Source organism: Cuculus canorus, chromosome 2 (genome assembly GCF_017976375.1).
Source record: "Cuculus canorus isolate bCucCan1 chromosome 2, bCucCan1.pri, whole genome shotgun sequence".
Taxonomy (NCBI): domain Eukaryota; kingdom Metazoa; phylum Chordata; class Aves; order Cuculiformes; family Cuculidae; genus Cuculus; species Cuculus canorus.
Window position 1 is genome coordinate 152,239,288 of NC_071402.1, and position 19,929 is coordinate 152,259,216.

The 19,929-nt window shown below is 40.6% G+C and overlaps 1 protein-coding gene across 1 annotated transcript in view; it reads left to right on the plus strand.

Moving 5' to 3' along the window:
• Positions 1–727: 727 nt before the first annotated feature.
• PAXIP1 (PAX interacting protein 1) overlaps positions 728–19,929 on the plus strand; it is a 34,821-nt gene continuing 15,619 nt past the window's right edge. The window contains exons 1-6 of the mRNA XM_054059557.1: positions 728–885; positions 6,931–7,065; positions 7,853–7,896; positions 12,722–12,785; positions 13,767–13,880; positions 17,332–17,976. Of these exons, the coding sequence (XP_053915532.1) occupies positions 799–885; positions 6,931–7,065; positions 7,853–7,896; positions 12,722–12,785; positions 13,767–13,880; positions 17,332–17,976 (1,089 nt within the window). The 5' untranslated portion in view covers positions 728–798. The remainder of the gene's footprint in view (positions 886–6,930; positions 7,066–7,852; positions 7,897–12,721; positions 12,786–13,766; positions 13,881–17,331; positions 17,977–19,929) is intronic.

A 19,929-nucleotide genomic window follows, 5' to 3' on the forward strand; every position in this document is an offset into this window, starting at 1 on the left:
CCCAATACTCCAGGTGAGGTGTCACGGGAGCGCAGTAGAGGGGCAGAATCCCCTCCCTCGCCCTGCTGGCCACGATGCAGCCCAGGATACGGTTGGCCTTCTGGGCTGTAAGTTGTGTCAGCGCACAGAGCACGTAGCTTATCGCCTGTCACTGGTGGCAGTGGCGATGACTCGCTGGCTGTCACTCCATTTCCCCCAACGCATAAAGACGAGTGCCTGGAATAGCGAAGAAAGCGAGGCAGCCCAGGCCTAGACTCTCTGCTTTCACCCTGTCTGGACGCTGCTCAGGCCTCTCCCGCGCCCTCACAGACCCCCAACCATCGTTGCGCCCTCACGGCGGGAAGGGGCGGGACCTCTCGGGGCGGGGCCGGGGCGCGCCCCCCCTTCCCTCGCCAATGGGCGGGTCCGGGTATCCCCGCCGTCCGCCTCTGTCGTTCGGGGCGAGTCCATTGCTCTCTATGCTGGGGGGGAGGCGGACCCAGATGGTGGCTCCCAGTCAGGTTCAGAAGAAGGGAGAGCAGAGATAGCGACGGTGGCTTAGGACGGGGCATTTATCTGCGGCAGCGGGGGCGGGCGATCGGGCCGGGGGAGCCACTTTGCCCTGGAGGGTCTCCCTTCCTCCTTCCGCCCCCCCTACGTCCCGACGCGGGATGGTGTGTCCCGCAGCGCGCGCCTTGCTCGCGCGGTTCGGCGGCTTCGGCAGGGGGAGGGGAGGGGACGGGACGGGAGACCCGGGCCCCGGCGGCTCTTCTCACCGGGAGCGCGGGGAGGGGGCGCGCGATACCGTCAGCCGGGACCATGTCAGCGGACGAGGAAGAGCTGAAAGTCCCGGAGGACATGTTCAAAGATGTCAAGTTCTTCGTGGTGGGAGACATCGACCCTAAGGTACCGGGTCACCCTCCCCCCCCTTTCCCTCCCCACCATTCTGCCTCCCCCCCTGCGCCCCCCTCCGCGGGGGGGGGGGCATAGTGGGATCGTCCAGCTCCTCTCCCCCTCCTCCCTCCCCCCCCACCTCAGGCCCTTCCCGCGCGGGAAGCGGGGGGAGCGCGCGCGCCTCGGGGGGCGCTAATGGCGGGGGGGGGGAGCGTCAGGTCCGTTAACGGCGCTTGACAGCGCCGCCCGCCATGGGAACCCAGCGGCCCCGCCGCGCAGGCCCCGGCGCCGCCGGAGCGAGGAGGAGGAGGGGCGGGCGGAGGACTTCCTGTTGGAGTCCGAGCCGGGCGGGAAGGGGCTCTGCCCGCCGCCCCTCTGGCCCCGCTGCTGGGCTCGGGACAGGGACAGGTATTGCCTTGTAATAGCGTAGAATCGCCTGGTGCGAAAAGACCTTTGAGATCATCGAGTCCGAGCGTACCTGTTCCCACTAAACCATATCCCTAGGCATCTTATCTACCTGTCTTTTAAACATCTCCAGTGATGGTGACTCTGCCGCCTCCCTGGGCAGCCCGTTCCAGTGCCCGGTAACCCCTTCTGCGAAGAAATTTTTCCTAATGTCCAATCTGAACCTCCCCTGGCGCAGCTTCAGCCCATTCCCTCTCGTCCTGTCGCCTGTCACTTGGGAGAAGAGACCAACCCCCACCTCGCTACAACCTCCTTTTAGGGAGTTGTAGGCAGTGACAAGGTCTTCCCCCAGCCTTCTTTCCTCCAGGGTAAACAACCCCAGTTCCCTCAGCCGCTCCTCATAACCATTGCTCTCCAACTACTTCCCCAGCTTCTCTGGACACACTTCAGCACCTCAATGTCTTCTAGTGAGGGGCCCAAGACTGAACACAGGATTCGAGGTCTGGCCTCACCAGTGCTGAGTACAGGGGTGGAGTTGCTTCCCTGGTCCTGCTGGCCACTCTGTTTCTGATAGAGACCAAGATGCTATTGGTCATCTTGGCCACATTCCTAGATGATAGGAAGAATTTTTTTTGCTGAGGTTGGTGAAGCACTGAAACAAGTAGCCTGGAGAGGTGGTGGATGCCCCATCGCTGGCAACATTCAGGGTCAGATTGAGTGTATCTCTTCATCCTGATAGAGTTGAATACGTCCCTGCTGACTGCAGGGGTGTTGGACCAGATATCTTCGTGGTCCCTTCCAATCCAAACCATTCTATGATTCTGTTCTGTGGTTCTGTGACGGGCCATTCTTGGCAGGGTGAAGGTTCACAGAGGAAGGCTCAGATGGTGCTTCTCTCTGCACAGAAGTCCCTTGGGGTGAGCCCCATGGGATGGGTGCATCCCAGGGCTTCCATGGCTCTGGTGCCCACCTCAGGACCTTTCAGACCCTGGAATGCACAGAGGTGTTGATGTGGTTGAGGTGTCATCTCTATGTTTTCCCTGCCTGGAATCAGTGGAGAAAAGGAGCAGAAGGTGCTGGCAGCTGACCACCCAGCTACTGTGGCTTAGGGCCAGAGCACTGTATGACAAGGTTGGCCTACTTTGGCCTGCGGCAATACCCTAGATGATCAACCTGGCCTTGTAGTTAATGACACCTAGTCATGTTGTGTGTAAGTGGTTAAGAAAATAGTTTCTGTGACATGTCCAGTTAGCCAAGTGTTTGTGCCGTGTCTAGATTTACGACAGCACCTTTGTGCACATTAATTTCACTCTGAAACGTGAATTAAATTCTTTGCTTCTTTGGTAGATGCTACAGTCGAATCTTAGTTCAGTATTGAGTTCCTTTAGTCTCATGTCCTGGCTATCACTGAGTCTTGTAGGCCCTTACATGAACTTGAGATGTAGGCACTGAGCCTCGGAGATAGTTTTTATTCACAGGAATAGGATTACAAGCTAAAACAAGTACAATCTAGGAATAAAGAGTAGGGAAAAAGACACAAAGTCTTTAGACATAAAATTTTGGACAGTGTGTTAGAGCTTGAATAACAATTCCTGTAGTTAAAAAGTAACCCCTTGAATTCAATATTATTATATGTATGAAGATGAGTGAAAAAAAACAATAGGACTCTTCTGTGTCGTTATCATATAAATAGTGTCCCAGAAGACAGGTAGTAGTGGTGTGTTGAAATAGCAAGACAATCAGCAGTATTCCCATACAGTGAGTAACCAAGTGTCCTCCTGAACTAGTTTTCTTTATTATGTTAACTTTTATTCTTCTTAGCAGTTAGTGTCCTTGTCTTAAGACTGTGGTTTGCTGTAAATTAGGTACACTACATCTCCTTTGCCTTGTGGATGGCTTCTCTGGGTTGCAGGCAGACACTGAAGGTGGCTCCCGGTGGACCTGGTAAAGTCAGGCACTGCATTGAACTGGCCACACAGCTTCCGAGATCAGATCGTGCTGGGAGCTTTTGAGCCACTATCTCATCATGAGTCATGCCTGAACTGAGAAGTCCTGTGCATTCAAGTTGTTCCTGCGGTGAGCGGGCCTTTTTAAATGCTGTTCCCTCCAGTGCTCTGGTTTCTGAAACGGCTTCCTGGGATGGCATGGCCTTACACAGAGCCCAGGGCTCCCTCCTGTTCACGATGGTGCCTGCGCTGGTGAGCACCAGGCACTGGGGAGGGCAGACCTCTGCCTGGATTGGGTGGCAGAACTGAGTCAGAGCAAACAAGCGTGTTGTTTTGAGCTTGGGGCTAGCTCTTCATAGGTGCCTTTGTCCTCTCTTCTCTGGGTGTCCTCTGTGGTACCCTGGGAACAACCCGAACAAGAGGTGCATTTACCAATTGTGTTTTGAAACCAAGCAGACAAGGAGAAGTTCTGAATTGAACTCTACAAATAGCTTTTAAAAACAGTTGTTATAGTGAAATGTTATTCCATTGCTAATACAAAATCTACAATTTTACTTGACCTCTTTTACTTCTTCATGTACAAATGGATCCTAGCTTGATTTTGAAAACAAGTTTTCTCCTTCTTTTGGGGAGGAACGCACTTAGATCAGCTTAAATTTCCAAATGGTTTAATGGAAAACCAGTTATCTTAATACATATTAAAACAGGCTTAGCACAAGTGAGCACTCTAATCAAAACAAATTCAAAAGTAAGAAAAAGATGTAATATATTCTGGTAAATAATTGCATACCCACTACATATTAAAACATGCGCATCATGAACTAGAAGGGAAACAAAAGTCTGGAATTGTGCCTAGATATTCTTTGGCAAGCGAGGCAGAATTAGGCTTGTGGCTCTGAACTTTTCAAGTCCATTCTACTGGGAAGTGCGTTTGGCTATTCACACCTTACAGGGGTTGAAGAGTAGATGTCAGCTATTATTTTTTGTTTTAATAAATGCTTTTCCTGCTTTACTAAAAGATTTAAACCCAAACCATCATGCTTTGATAACACCAGTTAAAATCAGCATTTTGTACTGAAAGAGATAAAAAGTAATGCAATGCACCATAAGCGCTTTGAGAAGAATGTTTGGTTTCTGTTTATCTCTTGTTTTGTTATTCACTTTTTTTTTTGATATCCATTGTCTTCCTAGTTTAAATTATTCTTCTTGTTTCTTCCAGCACAGATGTAGTGAGAGAGCAAATGTAAAACTCAGATGTACCCAAAAAAGGAAATTTCATTGAATGGATATAAGCTACCAGCTGAAGTGCAGGATTTTTACACAGATCACATTAAGGGTTTTCTGCGTTTTATTTTCTAGTTACAGGTATATGATTGATGCTAATATAGGCAAAGTCCTTTAATTGTCCTAGTATAGCTTCTTGGGGCAGGCACTGCTTTAACTGAAGAAGTCGCGTACTGAGAGGAGTTTTGAAGGTGACATGAGCTATGCTAAGAAAAGTCTTTTTCATACCATTTCAAATAATGTGAAATTATTATCTATCATATTTATAGTGTTTCGACTTACTACCTGAAACTAGTTGCATATGCAAACTCTTTGCACAATCTCTTTATTGCAGCATTGTTTCTCTACAAAAAAGTTCATACTCCTAGCTCATAAGTTGTCACATCTTTCTCATGCTATTTGTCAGATTTGAATGCTTATTCTTCATTATAGTCACTCCTGTGTTTAGCCTTTCCTTAAACAAACAGGTGAATGGGGCTTGTAACCCTGGGAGAGCTGTGTGAGATGAGGAGTTTGTGAGTTTGAGCTGTTCTGAAATATTTACTATTCAAAAATGCGTTCTTTTGATTTGGCTTTTCCCATTGGAATTATAGGATCTTGTGTTACCTTGCAGTTAATTGGATTTCGTGCAGGAAGGTATCCTATGGTTTAGGAGATTGATGTGTATAATGGAAACATTCTCTCCAGTTCCTGACTGTGTGGTGGCAAGAACAGCAAGGTCATGAACAGTTTTCTTGGTTATTTTAGAGTATTTTTTTTTTGTAATTTGATAATATCACATATTCATCCACTCAGGAAAAAAGTTGATTTTTTTAAAAAAAGTGATGTTTTAGAGTCAAGTGCTTCAGTCAGGAAATGCCAAGATTGTTTCCTTGCTAAGTAGAAACTTTTCCCTCCTTAGTTTTCTGCTTAGCGTAGATGCTTTGTAATAGGCTGACACCATGTTTTGAAAGAGTTTTTTTTTCAGTAACTGCTTAACTTAACCAATTAGTTAATATTTCGCTTGATGAATGTAGTGCCTTACTCTCTGATGTTCACTGTCATAGGAAGAGCATCCCGTTGTGGAAGGAGTGTCCCTAGTAGGTTTTGAGGGATAGACATCTGTCCCTAGTGGGTTTTGAAGGATGAGCATCATACTAATTTTGTTCTGCCAAAATCGTTATGAAGTGAAACTCCATTCATTTCCAAATAATAAAAGGAAAGAATAATCTTAATTGACATTTTTAAAATTTCAACTCTAGACCTTATTGTTTTAAAACATTTTTCTCTTCCTCCCCTCTATACCCCACTATCTTCTGTTACTTTTGTTTGAGTAAAAGAGAGTCCCATTTTTGGTGGCAGGGCTGGATTCATTACACAGGTCTCTCCGACTGAGCTGAGAGAATGCTGAAGACTTGAATCAGCATTTTCTGTATGGGCCTTGCAAAGACAAATGTAAGATATGCTTTGTGAGATGTTTTGCATTTTCTGAGTACAGAGTGAAATATGTCAGTTCCAACTCTTTTAAGGCAGCAACTTAGGGGGCATGTGTCCTACTTTTCTTCTTATTTCTCCAAACCACTGTTCATCCTCCATCACTTCTTCTCTCAGTACGTCAGCTCTTAGAATATTTTTCCTTCTCAAGGCAGTGGTTACAATATTTTTTTTGCTTGCAACTTCTAATACCAAGGGGGTATTAGACATTTTCTGTCCTTGGTTCTTCTGTCTGGGTGCATTGTGTAGAAGCATCTGAATGGCTTCTTCAGACTTACTCATACACTCTGAGATGAGGTGTATTGATTGGATCTAAAAATCTAAAAATATTGGATCTAAAAATATTGGAACCAAATGCATTTGGGGAAGGTGGAATTCTTTTCTTAGCTGTTAAATGCACATTTATGGAAAATGCATGAACATTCCTTTTTTTTCTCTGTCCAAGTAAATACCTGGCCAAATTTGGAAGAATTTGTGTATAGTCATGATGTTACCTTCTCTAAGGTAGACTATTGGGTTACCTTTTTCTAAGCTGTAAGCTCTTCTTTTAAAGTATATTGAAATGGTTATGAAGCTACCACTTACAAAGCAAACACTGAGGAGAAGAGTTTTCTTACCCTACCTGAGAGAAAATTATTTTGAGATGTTTTTTGAAGACTCTGTTTTTTGGAAAAAAATTGATACTTTCCAGATTTCTACCCTAGCCTGAATTATTTGGAAAAGTAAATCCTCAACTTGTATGACTGAAATATGGGAGGAGTGTAAACCACTGCTGATAAGGTTTTAAGTAGGACGCATTTGGCAGCTTCAAAAAGAGTGCTAGCCACTTACAAGGGGTAACTGGGAGAGAAGGTCTTATTCATTCCTCTCATATATTTGTATGTTTTGACATTAATATTTTTTGCAAATAAAAGGTGCTAACGGTTGTTGACTTCTGTTCTATGTTTAGGTTATTCAACTTCTGAAAGCTGGGAAGGCAAAGGAAGTATCTTATAATGCACTGGCCTCGCATATTATTTCAGAAGATGGAGACAATCCGGAAGTTGGAGAATCTCGTGAAGTTTTTGACCTCCCTGTGGTAAAGGTGAATGACTCATGCATGATACTGTCAGTGTCATGGATACTTCATTATTATAACCAAAAATTCTCTTTTTTAACCAAATGAAATGTATCTTTAAAAATCTTGTAATCTTCTTATGCAAACTTTTGTCCTGACTGATGGACCCGAGTTAAAATTCTATTCTTTCTTTCTCTTCTTACTCTGTATGTATCAATGGTTTGGGGTTTTTGTTTTCTGTTTTGCTTTTTTCCCAGATTCTTCCTTCAGTCGTCTCTGAGACAGTGTCCTATTAACTGTATCTTAGAAATGTTTCTGATGGGAAGTATCTTACGAGCTTCTGGCAATGGAAAACATGAATTTAGAATAAGTAGTAGACAGACGAAGGTTTTTTTTAAACACATATAGTTGGCAAGGTGCAAAATGATTTTGTTGATGCACATATGTGCACTATGTTCATTAAAAACAACAGGAACTTGTGAAATAATAAATTTCTTTTCCTCTTGATTTTAATATTTCAAGTCTTTAATTTTCTTTCTCTCCGTTTTCCTTACTCATACTGGAATTACTGGTATTTTGCTACTGTCTTGCAATATTGGGTTATTTTTCCAGTGTGGGATTCTGGGCTTCACTTTCTCAAATATGAAGTGGTCACTCTGCAAGTTGTGAGAATGATTAGGCATAAGTACAATGTCTGTGAAACACTTAAAGCTGGCAGACGTATATTAAAACTTGCTGTAGTATGGATTTGGAAGCTAATTCACATTTCACACGTGGACTGAGGATTTTATATCTTGTGGTTTTTATTTTTCAGCCTTCCTGGGTGACCTTATCTGTTCGCTGTGGAGCTCTTCTGCCGTATCCTTTTAAGTTCAAATCTGAATCAATAGTATAGGAGACATGTTAAAATAGATACCATTGAGGGATTATAAACTGTTTTGAGTATGTGCAGATTAAGTTTTTAAAATTATATGGTGTGTTTTGCCTGCCGAGATTGCAGTGTGCTTGGAGCTTCTTTGTCTGACTTCAGTTTTCCTCTGGCTATTTTGGATGTTTTACAGGAACTTGCAGGAAAGCTGTCATCAAGTGGACCCAAAATATTTTAGCTGGAAGTTGATAATTAACTGTGAGGATTCAGGCAAAGTGCTGAAGTGCATTGAGGAGGAAAATGTTGATTCAAAGTGGAGTGGCTTGTTTTGCTTTTTCTAGAAGGAGATTTAAGCAATACACAGTAACCTATATCAACACTGTATTATAAATATCAGTTTATTAACAGATAGTGTTAGTATTCCCATTTTGGGGATAGTGTGTCCTTGCTTTTGGTAGAACCTTGTTCACGTTTGGCTAGTTTTATGTTTCTTAACTTGTTTGGAGCATGTCTTCTAGCATAGGCATGGCATATTCCTTCTTCCTTCTCTTGTCAATATTACTGTTTCATCCTCTTTTTTTCTTTGCAATCTAGAAATGGTGACAATGGCTATTTTTATAGAAAATCAAACATGCATCTTCTCAGACCATTCACACTAAAGATTTTGTATGTGGAGAACCTGAAGCAAAGCAGTAAATTTCAGTACAGATATGAGTGGATGGTTGCAAAAAAATAATGTCAGGACTAGGGAGGTACGCATGAGTTCTCATTTTGGAATGAGTTAGGCAGGTGGTCTGTCTATAATAGAAAACAAGAGGTAGTAGATGCAAGAATCCAGATGTTTGTATTAAGAATTCAGGTCTTAATGTTCTTCAGTGATTCAGAATTCTTCTTTTATACCCAGTAGTTCACAGTATGGGCCTTTGCATCTCGCTGTTTCCTAACTATTTTGGAAATAGCCTGTATACTCTACTTCCCCAAGAGAGTTCAGCTCAGGGAGTGAACTGTATGAAAAGAAAGCATTTAATTCATCAGATAAAATGATGCAGTGAGGTCTTTGCGTCTGTTTTGATCATAATCAACCTGTCAGACAGGATTCAGCAGTCAGTGTGAAATACTTGACATAGTCATGGATAGTCTTCTGACCTAAGCAGAAGAAAGTTTTCCACGAGTGACTTGGCTTCCAAATGGAGAAAATGCGCCAAACGCTACCTGACAAAACCCAAATTAACAGAACTACTCCTGTATTCAAAATAATTTGATTATTGTGATGTTATTTAGGCTGTTGATTTTTGTGGTTTGCATCTGGAAATAATAAATGTGTTTATCATCCTTTTATCATCAGGACGGAACTGTACAGTTGCTTATGTCACATGTTTTTAAGCCTGCTCCCTGTTCCTGAGAACTGGTTGAAAAAGTTATAAAATAGTTTGGAATTAGCTACATTTTGAGGCTTAAGTAATCTAGCATTGTATTTTTAGTGTTGTTCTTTGTGATGCAGAAGTTGCGCGACTAGCAAATTGATCCTCCATCTCAAGCTGGGGGAGTTTAAAATGATGCTGAAAGAGGTGACGTTGTTACATACCCAGAAGAGAAATAAACAGATAAAGCCACTGAGTGATGCAGTTCATAACGAAATTGTAGCAATAAATTTGTGACTGCACTCCTGAATGGCTGTTGCTCATGAAGTGTTCATTATGGATATAGAGGAATGGCCAAATGGAAAGACCAGATTATCACATCAAATTCTTGGGCTGCATGGAAGAAGTTTTGTACACCTGCCAGCAGTAAATGGATCCTTGGACCTTTGACTTTATTCTTTCTCGCACTTCATGTCCTTAGAAGCTGGTGGGTTTAGATTTTATTCTGAGCCTTGTAGTGCTCTCTAAAATGAGTTGTTAAGTCTTAACTTTGTTCTTTTTCAGTCACTTTACGACTTCTAGTGCAGTGGTGTCTGGCCTTCCATTAGGGTTTTATGTACTGCCATAATGAAAGAAACATAGTAGTTAATAGGAATAGGTTAATTTCTGGTCAGTTGTGTTTGGACCCTGTTTAGATAGAGGTTTGAGATTCTACATTTTTGTCTTTTGTTTATGCTTTAATTTGGAGATGTAATGCTTGAAGTGGTTATTGAATTTCTGAAGAAGCAAATAGTAGAATCATCTTTTGTCAGTTAGATGCATGGATCTAATAAGAGCCTTAAAGGTTTTATGTTGGCTGACTAATTCTGGTTCATATTTGATGGGCATTTGCCTGTCACTTGTTAAAAGCAAAGTTGAATGTAGAAAGATTTAATATAATATAAAAGAGTAATAGTTTTGCCTGTATTTTATAAATACACTTTGACATTCCACTGTGGAAATTATTTTCACCAGGGGGAACTTCAGAAGGCAGTGTTCTGTTCCCTGCTAACTGATGTTCAGAAAGTCTCACTGACCTCCAGCTGAAGGGAAATAACAGAAAAATGATTCTGGAAGCAGCCTTTGTGAAGAACAAAAGAGTGTAGTGTGTGAAAACCTCAGTTATAATGCCATAAAGGGGCCTGGTGATTTCTTTCTTAGTTCTCTTGATAGCAGCCAAAGCAAGAATGAGGAAGGTTTGTTTTTTTGTGGTCTTGGACAGATGAAAGAGGGTCAGAGCACTTCTGAATTTTTGTTGCTGGGAGTTAAAAAGTGAATTTGGTTGCATTCCCTCCTTTTTGTTTTTCAGACCTACTTGGAACGTTATTGTTGCGCTGCTTGTAACTGCTTTAAGAGGGTCTATTTCACTCCTTTTCTTTAGTGAGTGCAAGATGCAGTCAAACTGATGAACCTCTTAAAAGTTAAATACTGAGCTGTGGCGGCTTTATTTACTAGGAACAGATGTTAAGGCAGGGAGTAGACAACTGTACAGTTTTGAAAGATTCAGTACCTCTACCTTAGATGACATACTGAGCAACACAGTGGAATTTAGGATGTTCACCAGACTTGAATGTCTTGAAATATTCTGGATAATGGCAGTAATCTGTTCTTAAGTTTTAAAGTGCTCTGGGCTTTGTTGTCAGCTTGCTGTGTGTTGTCTGTTCTGTGTCTCAAAATTTAAGTATTGTTGGTGCATCTGTCAACGGCATGGGGAAAATAATTTTGTTTCATTTCAAAAATCTCAGCATGTGCTTGTAACATAGTGCACATCTGTTTCTGTAGTCCTTTTTGTCCAACAAGATGTGCATGTGTCTTAAACACAAGATTGTTTGTCAAAAAAGGAGGGAAGTTACAGAAATGAGCTGATCTGTCTGTCCCAGGTCACTTCTGTCAAACCGGTCTCCCTCCTGTTTCACAAGGCTCCTCCTGTAGTGGAAATTTCATAGTCTCCCTAGCCAACCTACAGTGTCTCACTATTGTGTTGCTAGAGTTTAACCCTATTACCACGCTGCAGCCTGGCCCTATTTTGATTTATCTGAGCTGCTCTGAACAGGGAGGACAAATTACTTCTTTTTTTTCATTTGACAGCCTTTAAGGGATTTGAAGATGCGTCATCTTAGCTGCTTAAACACATTAGTTCTGGTCTTTGGGTTTTTTCTTTTAAGTCATATTTACTAAGGCAGTGAAAATCCACGCTGCTTTTTTTTTTTTGCGTAGTGTTTCATTTATCAGTCTGATTCACGCATCTGTAACCAAATGTGCATTGCTACTAGAGATCCTGTTGGATTTTGAAAATATGGTGGAAAACTTCATGTTAGTTTGAGGTTGTGTTTCTGTTCTTTATCTCCCAGTGTGATGTTTTCTCAGTTTGTGTTTTGCAGTAACTCCTAGATTCTGCCTTCCTCTACCCCCCCACAATAACCTCCTCTTATCTGTTGCCTAGCCAACTTGCAGTGAGATGTTATAGCTTAGTAGGAAAAGTCAGCTGCTGAAGATATGATACTTGCTTATACTGACTTTGCCTACCTCTTTTTGCATATAATCTCTCAAATACTTTGTTTGGTTTATTGTTTTCTGGTTATATGAGCTTGTCCCTTGATGTGTTTGGTTTTCAGTGCCTTTAGTGGATTTAATAGCCATGCTGTATGCTAGGAAACAGTTTCTACTTTTCCAGTCTGAGAAATCAAAGGGTAGGTTCAAAAGTTGTCTTCAACCAAAATTTCTACCATTTGGTTACCAAAGTTTGACATTTTTGAAACCTCTGGCTTCTGTATTACTTCCTAACCCTGAGTTTTCTTTTTTTAAAACTATGCTTTTATTTCTTACTGGTTTTAAATTAAGTCATCCACCAGATAACCATGTTTTTCAATAAGCATGCAAAAAAGGTACTGTGACTTTCTACTAGTGTCTGCTACTAGCTTTTATTTTAGAAAAACATACTTTTCTTGGTCTGATTCGTTTTATCAAATTTCTTGTGCGTCCTATTCCTTCCATTTTGTCTGTTGCTGAATGTAGCAAAAGTTTCTTCAGATTCTTCTGTATTTTTAAACATGGAAGATAAGCACTTGAAAATGGAAAGAAGCTCTTTGTAATGACTTGACTACTATAAGCTAAACTTCCTGTGTTTAGTGTCCTGAGATGGAATGAGGGACATGTTCTGGGAAGAAGCAACTTTGTAATGTTACCAAATCAGTCATAATATTAGAGGTGTCCTGATCCAGTTTGCACCTCAGATTTTTTCTGACACGTACAACTTGAATTGGAAAAAGACAATGTTCTTTTAAAGATAAAAGTTTTCAAATGGTCAAATACTTCATAATATCTGAGAAGTACTGTGCGCACTATTTAATTTCCTTCTAATGTCCCTCGGGAAACTCATTTGAATTATTCTGCACCCTTGACACTTGTTTTCCAGTGTAAATGGCTTTTCTCCAGAATCGTGTCAGATCTTTTTTGGAGTCACTGCCTGTCTCTCTCAGGTAAGAAGTGAACCATATTTCATTCTATTCCGATGTACAATATGTGCTTGATGCTTTGGTTTTTTGAGGAGAGATACTAGTTTTTCTATTGTACTATGACTTTTTCTGTGTATATTAGGGAAATTATCACCTAAAGCACTTTTCCACTGAAAATGAGGGCATGATCATTTCAAACTGTGGACATTGAATCAATAATTTATCTTGTATTCATCCGCATGGTGATTCTAAATGCAGAATACACTGTAAAGTCTTGTCTCCTATTCTCAGTTTTCTGCATTAACACAATATTCAGTCAATGTCTTTTACCTGTTCATGCACTGAAACTTTAATGAGTGTGCCAGTGAGTAAAGTAAGTGGAAAGGTGATGCTTCAGTGATTTGTGTAGCTGGCTCTGTAGGTCTGTGAGCAGTGGGTTGGTGACCAGTGTGCCAGTGCAGGGCCCAGGTGGGAAATGTGCCTATGTTTATGTTGGGCTTTTTAACAAATTATTCCTTTAATACTGTCACCAGTTCTAGTAAGGGCTGGAATACATGAGCATTTCTTGGGAGGAGGAGGGACAGATACCGCTGTAACATAAATTATTGGAAATAAACACCTCATATGCTTACATGGGCTATTAATTGGGTCTAGTTGTTAAAGTTTTGTTTAATAAATTTAAACTGGTTGTCTAAGATCAGTAGTTCTTGTTTGCTTGATCACTAACTTTTTTCTCTTGTGGAAGGTGATGTATTGGTGTTGAGTTTTAAAGGTGTGAAGAATGTTTTTCCTCTGTGCCAGTTAAAAGTGATTGTTTAATGTCTTTTCTTATTGTGTCTCTGACCCATTTTTCCTCTGTAACTTTCATGTTAATTTGGTGTTTAAAAGTGATAGGTAATACGTTAACCAGACTTGTAAATAGTATGTCATGGATTGTACTGAAATTCTTCGAGAAGAAGGCAGCTGGTTGCATTGAACTAAAAGGCTTATTTACCTTCCTTTTAGGTTTCATCTGAAGACCGAAATACGCTGTGGGCTTTGATTACTTTTTATGGAGGGAATTGCCAGCTGAGCCTCAATAATAAGTGTACTCATTTGATTGTGCCTGAGCCAAAGGGGGTAAGAGTTTATTACATGTACAGTTCTTCTTATTGTAGCTCTCATTTGCTTTTGAATAATCAAAAATTTTCCATCTCCCTGAAGTCAGAATTCTTAAGACTTTTTGTTAGTCTTGAACAGCTAAATTCAATACAATTATGCATTGCAGCTATTATGTTTGTATTTATTTTCTGCATGGCTTTAAGCCTGATTTCTTCAAAAGATGTCCAATTTCGTGTTGGTCTTCGTGTTTCTGACTGAATAAAGCATTTTAGTCTTTATGTTTGTCTGATGCTAATTTTGACATATCATAATCATTAGTGATTGTGATTTGTGAGTCTGTGGATACAGAATCAGTGAAGAAAATGAAGGACAGAATTGAAAAATTGTGTAAAATGCCCTTTGATGTGATGAGAGAGAAAGGAATAAAGAAAGCAGAAGGAAGATATGGGTTTCTTTACTTTTTTGTTTTTTCATTAAAGAAAAGAAAACTCAAAATCCCTCAACTCTTAAAGACTAGTGGTACACAGCATTTCTGTCCACCTGCTGATAAAGTACTCATATTCGAAATCATTCCTATTATAGCATCATAGAATGTCTCAGGTTAGAAGGGACTTGCAAGGATCATAGAGTCCAACTCCCTGCTCCTTGCAGGACTACCTAAAACTAAACCATGTGACTAAGAGCATTGTCCCTGAACTCTGAAAGGCTTTGTACCATGACTGTTTCCCTGGGGAGCCTTTTCAGAGACGGACCACCCTCTCAGTGAAGAACCTTTTCCAAATGTCCAATCTGAACTTTCCCTGACACAGCCTCATTCTATTCCCACGTTTCCTATTGCTGGTTACCAGTGAGGAGTTCAGCATCTCTCCTGCCCCCCATGAGTAAAGTGTAGGTTGCGATGTGGTCACCCCTCAGTCTTCTTTTCTCCAAGGTGAACAAGTGACCCCAACCACTCCTCGTAAGTCTTGCTCTTGAGGCCTTTCACCATGTTGGTTGCCCTACTCTGGGCGTGCTCTAATATTTTGGTGTCTTTCTTGTACTGAGGTGCCCAAAACTACACACAGCACTCAAAGTGGGGTGGCACCAGAGCAGTGCAGAGTGAGTCAGTCACCTCCCTCAACCAGCTGGTTATGCTGTGCTTGTTGCACGTCAGGAGACAGTTGGCCCTTTTGGCTGCCGGTGCACACTGTTGACTTATATTAAACTTGCCATCAACCCAGACCCCGAGATCTCTTTCTGTGAGGCTATTCTCCAGCCTCCTGTTCTGCACTTGGTATGTATAACCAGGATCACCCTGTCCCAGGTGCAGAATCCAGCACTTGCTCTTGTTAAATTTCATATCGTTGGTGATTTCCTAGCTCCCTAGTCTATTCAGATCTCTCTGCAATGCCTCCCTACCCTGAAGGGAGCCCACAGCTTCTCCTGATTTAGTACCACCGTTTGACTTCCTACTCCTGTGTAAGAAGTCAAATGTTGCTGTCTTTATGCAAATAGAGAAATGGAATCAGAACAGTCAGGTAATTGGCTAAAGGCAGCATTGAGCATAGCCTCTCTATTCCAGTGCTTCAGGAATTCCTGTTCCTAAAGAAGAAATACATTTGTAGTAGATATAATGTGTTTGTTCTGAGTCTGAAAATACCTAAAACAAATTAAGCTCACTTAAAAATGATTGCTTGGATGCTTTTATTTAAATTTTTTTTTTTTTTTTTTGTGGCTTATGTGACTAGTTGCACCCAACTTTATTTTCATACTTAGGAAAGTGCTTAGAATAAAACATGGGCTAGCATTGGGCTAAGAGCAAGTGTGAACATTGGAAATGGTGGGTTTTTTACGTTTCATTTAAAACTATATGAATCTTTCTGGTTGGTTTTTTTTTTGGGTTTTTTTTTTTCCTGGGGGTGGTAGTGGTGGTTATTTGGTTGGTTTTTTTTTTTCTTTTAAGCACATGATCTGTGAAAGACTGAGAAGGGTGTACGCAATATCACCCTAACTGCAGTCTCCATCACAGCAAAACGTCATGCACTGACAAAGAGCTTTGCTACCTAAATAGTATTTTTAAGAGGCAGCGAGACACATTTAAGAAGTATTGCCTTAAATCACAAGCTTTTTAGAGCAAAGGATGTTGTGTTGAACTAGCAGTCAAAAAAATTAAGAAAACCCCACATTAGCATTTCATATCTGTACAATAAAATATCTTAATTATGTAATTATCGAATAGGAACAGTTTTATAGGATGATTACTTAAAGTGCTTCTAGTCCCGCTGCTCTGACATAGTACTACAGGGGACTCTGTCGCAGTTTGTAATGAGAACAGTTTTGACACTAGTGAAAACTTAAATGATTGCTTTGACTAGACGCAAGATGATAAAACAAGATTCTTAATAATTCTTACCACAAAGAAAGAATAAAAACTCATATCTGCAAACAAACTTGGTTTCATCTGTAATCTCTTTATTGTGTATGAATGACAGTTTCATTGTAGGAAATAACTCTAGAGAATCACTAAATTAAATTAATTTTCTCTGAATGTGCTGGTTGTTAACTTATAGTGTTTGACATGCAGAGAAAATCCCAGTTCAATCACTTTTAAATATTAGATCCTGAAATTGGTTTCAAATCTTCTAAAGAAAATTTTTCTTTTTTTCCCAGTGTCTTGATATTTGTGAGGGGTTTCCATCAGAGGATGTTTGAACAAATAGAGTACTGATTCTGTGTCTACTTGTATCTCTTAAGAAAGGAAACAGTGAACTTTTACTATTTGTATATATTTTCAAATGATGAAACCATAAAAAAGGAGGGAGGAATAAAGTTTTCTACTTTGTTAAAGTTGTAACCTCTGATTAAAATGGATTATGCTAGTATTTGGGCACAGTATAGCTTGCAAATTGAGGGCAGTGTTGCAGTTTGCAGCTTCTGAGAAGGTACATGGAAAATACCTGACCAGTTTCTGATTGGTGTTCCTGCTGAAATGCAGGGTTTTTTTTGTGATCACCTTGTAAATATGTTTTGGTCCCTTTATTTAGTGGAAACAATCTAAGTATAAACTGTGTTTAGACTCATCTTAATGTTGTCACTTAAAAATCAGCTGCGTCTTAGTATTGACTTTGATGTTCCTAGCTGCTGGATTTCTGAAGGCTTCTCAGAAACAAATTTAATGATTTTCAAATCCTTTGGTGACTGTGTTTGAGAAGAATTTGGGTAGTAGTGGTTTTGCACATGAAGACAATTTTCTGCAATTGTGCCTTTTAAGTCCTTTGTATTATAAACATGGAAGCTTTTGTTTTAATCTCTTGGGATTTTGTGGTAATACACATACATAGTGGTGTAGTTTGTCCTGTTCTGGGTTCTGGGAGAGATCATTTTCTGTTATTGGACCACCTCCTGTGATCTGCCTCTCCATGCTCTAGCCATGCCCTTAAAGTTATTTGGGACTTTTTGTCTTTAAATAAAATGTTCTTTTTTTCCTCAGGAAAAATATGAATGTGCTTGTAAACGGAGCAGCATTAAAATTGTGACACCAGACTGGGTAGTTGATTGCGTAGCTGACAAGACTAAGAAAGAAGAGATTCCTTACCATCCTCGTTTAATTGTATACGAGGAGGAAGAAGAGGAGGAGGAGGAAGAGGAGGAAGAAGCAGGAAATGAAGAGCAAGATTCTCAAAATGAAGCTAGTACTGATGAAAAACTATCAAGCCCAGCGTCTTCTCGAGCAGGATCACCTTTGGGTGATCAAGCCTTTTCCCCAAAATCAACTACTGCTGATAAGGCAAAAGGGGAACTGATGTTTGATGATTCCTCAGATTCGTCTCCAGAAAAGCAAGAAAGGAATTTGAATTGGACACCAGCTGAAGTCCCACAGGCATCTGCAGCAAAGCGTAGGTTGCCTCAAGGGAAGGACTCTGGGTTAATTAATTTATGTGCCAATGTCCCACCAGTGCCAGGTAATATTTTGCCTCCAGATATGAGAGGCAATCTAATGGCTTCAGTACAAGGTGCTCAAAGTTCCGATCGACAGGAAATGATGGCTACGTGGAGTCCAGCAGTGCGGACGTTAAGGAATATTACCAATAGTGCTGATATTCAGCAGATTAATAGACCATCAAATGCAGCGCATGTAAGTGTTGGATTTTTAATTTATAAGATACTGGACTTTTTCTTAGGACCTGTCATATTCAAGAACTTCTGTTTCCTTTTATTGTGATCTAAATGTACAAAGGATTAAGAGTTCCCTGCATTAGAAGGTGTGGACAAATCAGTAACCTCCCTGTAAGAAATAACTTCATTCCTAGCAGGTTTACAGAAGTAAGAATGGTTTGGAAAAACGTTTGGAAGAGTAAAGCTGTGTTTAACCATAGCTTGGTTTAGAGTTTTGTAGTATTTCAGTATTGATTTCTTGGTAAGAGCAAAAGAAATATTCATTAATTTAAAATTATTTGGCTAGTTCAGGAAAACTGATTTCATACCCTTTAAGCTTTTTATTCAGTGCAAGGAATTATTTGTGCTATAAACACATAAAACTGTGGAATTGATTCTTCTCACAGTAGATTCAGTTCTATAATGTGTTGTTCTGCTGGGCATTATTAAGTTGTTACATAGTATAGTCAGGATTATAATGCAGAAATCCTAAATTACAAGTTCTTAAGCCACTCACAGGGTTGAAATAAGCACTGCTTTTGTGTTGAATTGACTTTTAAAAGAAAATAAAAAGTGATTGAGCGTGCACTGAGATAATTTGCAGCATTGAAATTCTAAGATGTTCATGGGAAGGGAATGTGAGAAAAGTAGGTGCTGGTGAATGTTAGACATATCTTTTTCTTAAATAATTGTACTGGTGCATTTATTTGGATGTTCATCTGAAGGTAAAACTTTCAAAGGTGCCTGAAGAATACAGAAACTTACAGCTAGCGTTTAGACACAAAACATTGAGTCATTCAGAAATGTCAGTTCTTTGTTGTCTATATGACTTCTGAATATGGAATGGAAATTCAGGCGTCCTTTTAAAACTGAGTCTTAGATTCCTATTCTTGGTGCCTTGAATTGTTTAAGGACTGAGACTTCTGGGTAAGGGCTGGGCAGAACTGCCAAAGACCTGGTTGGCTGGCCAGTGCTGGTAGGTTTGCTGATGCTTTCATGGCTGAACACCACACCTACAACCTAGTCATTGCGCTTTCAAATACTCCTTAGAGCTGTCCCTGTGGAAGCATTTTTCTTTAAGAAATGTTCATAGAGCTACAGGGCAGTTGATGGGATCATGATTTGGGTTGACTTTGTTCTTCGAAGGTCTGTTACACTAGGCACTTGGCTAGGGTTTGAGAGGTCTGTTCCCAGGTACTGTATCGGGCTGTTGTGTGTGTTGCCGTGCTAGCTCCAGCACATGGAGAAACGCTTTGCATCTTGAAATTGTGAATCTGCTTCCAAGAGGGAGGAATACCAATTCTCCCTTTTTCGTTATAACTTCCCTCTGGCTAGGTTAAATTGTACTTTGTAATCTGCTTGAGTACCAGTCTCGGGTGGATTCCATGTCTTGGTGCACAATCTTGGAAAGTTAAATGCTTAAATTAACCTCAAGATTTCTGCCAAATGGCAATAGCTGTAGGAATAAGGCATTTTGCAGCTACAAAGTTACTTTCTGACTGTAGCCCTTTTGAAAGTTTTATCCATTTATTTTGAAGTATGTGTCCTGAAACTTCTGTAATGTTGACTTTTGGGACTTTTTGTGGAGAGCAGTGTGAAGCTATCTCTTCATACTGAGCCACCAAAACATACTTTTTGTGTATGTTATTTTTAGTTATTGAATGTTTATACTGTGGTGCTGTCTATAGGTTAGTGATGGGTGATGCATTGATAATCATGACTGTAAATGTATGCTATACCAACAACATCAAAATTACACATGAAACCTGAGATGTTTTGACATGTGTTGTAAAAAACACTTGAGCCACCTCTGGTGAGGAGGGTGCAGTTAATTGGCTTTGTCTTGTAGTTATGCGCTTTGATTCCTCTCTGGTACACACACATAGCTGAAATTTGCTCTGTACGTGATGAAATACTGTGGGTAAAGGAAACA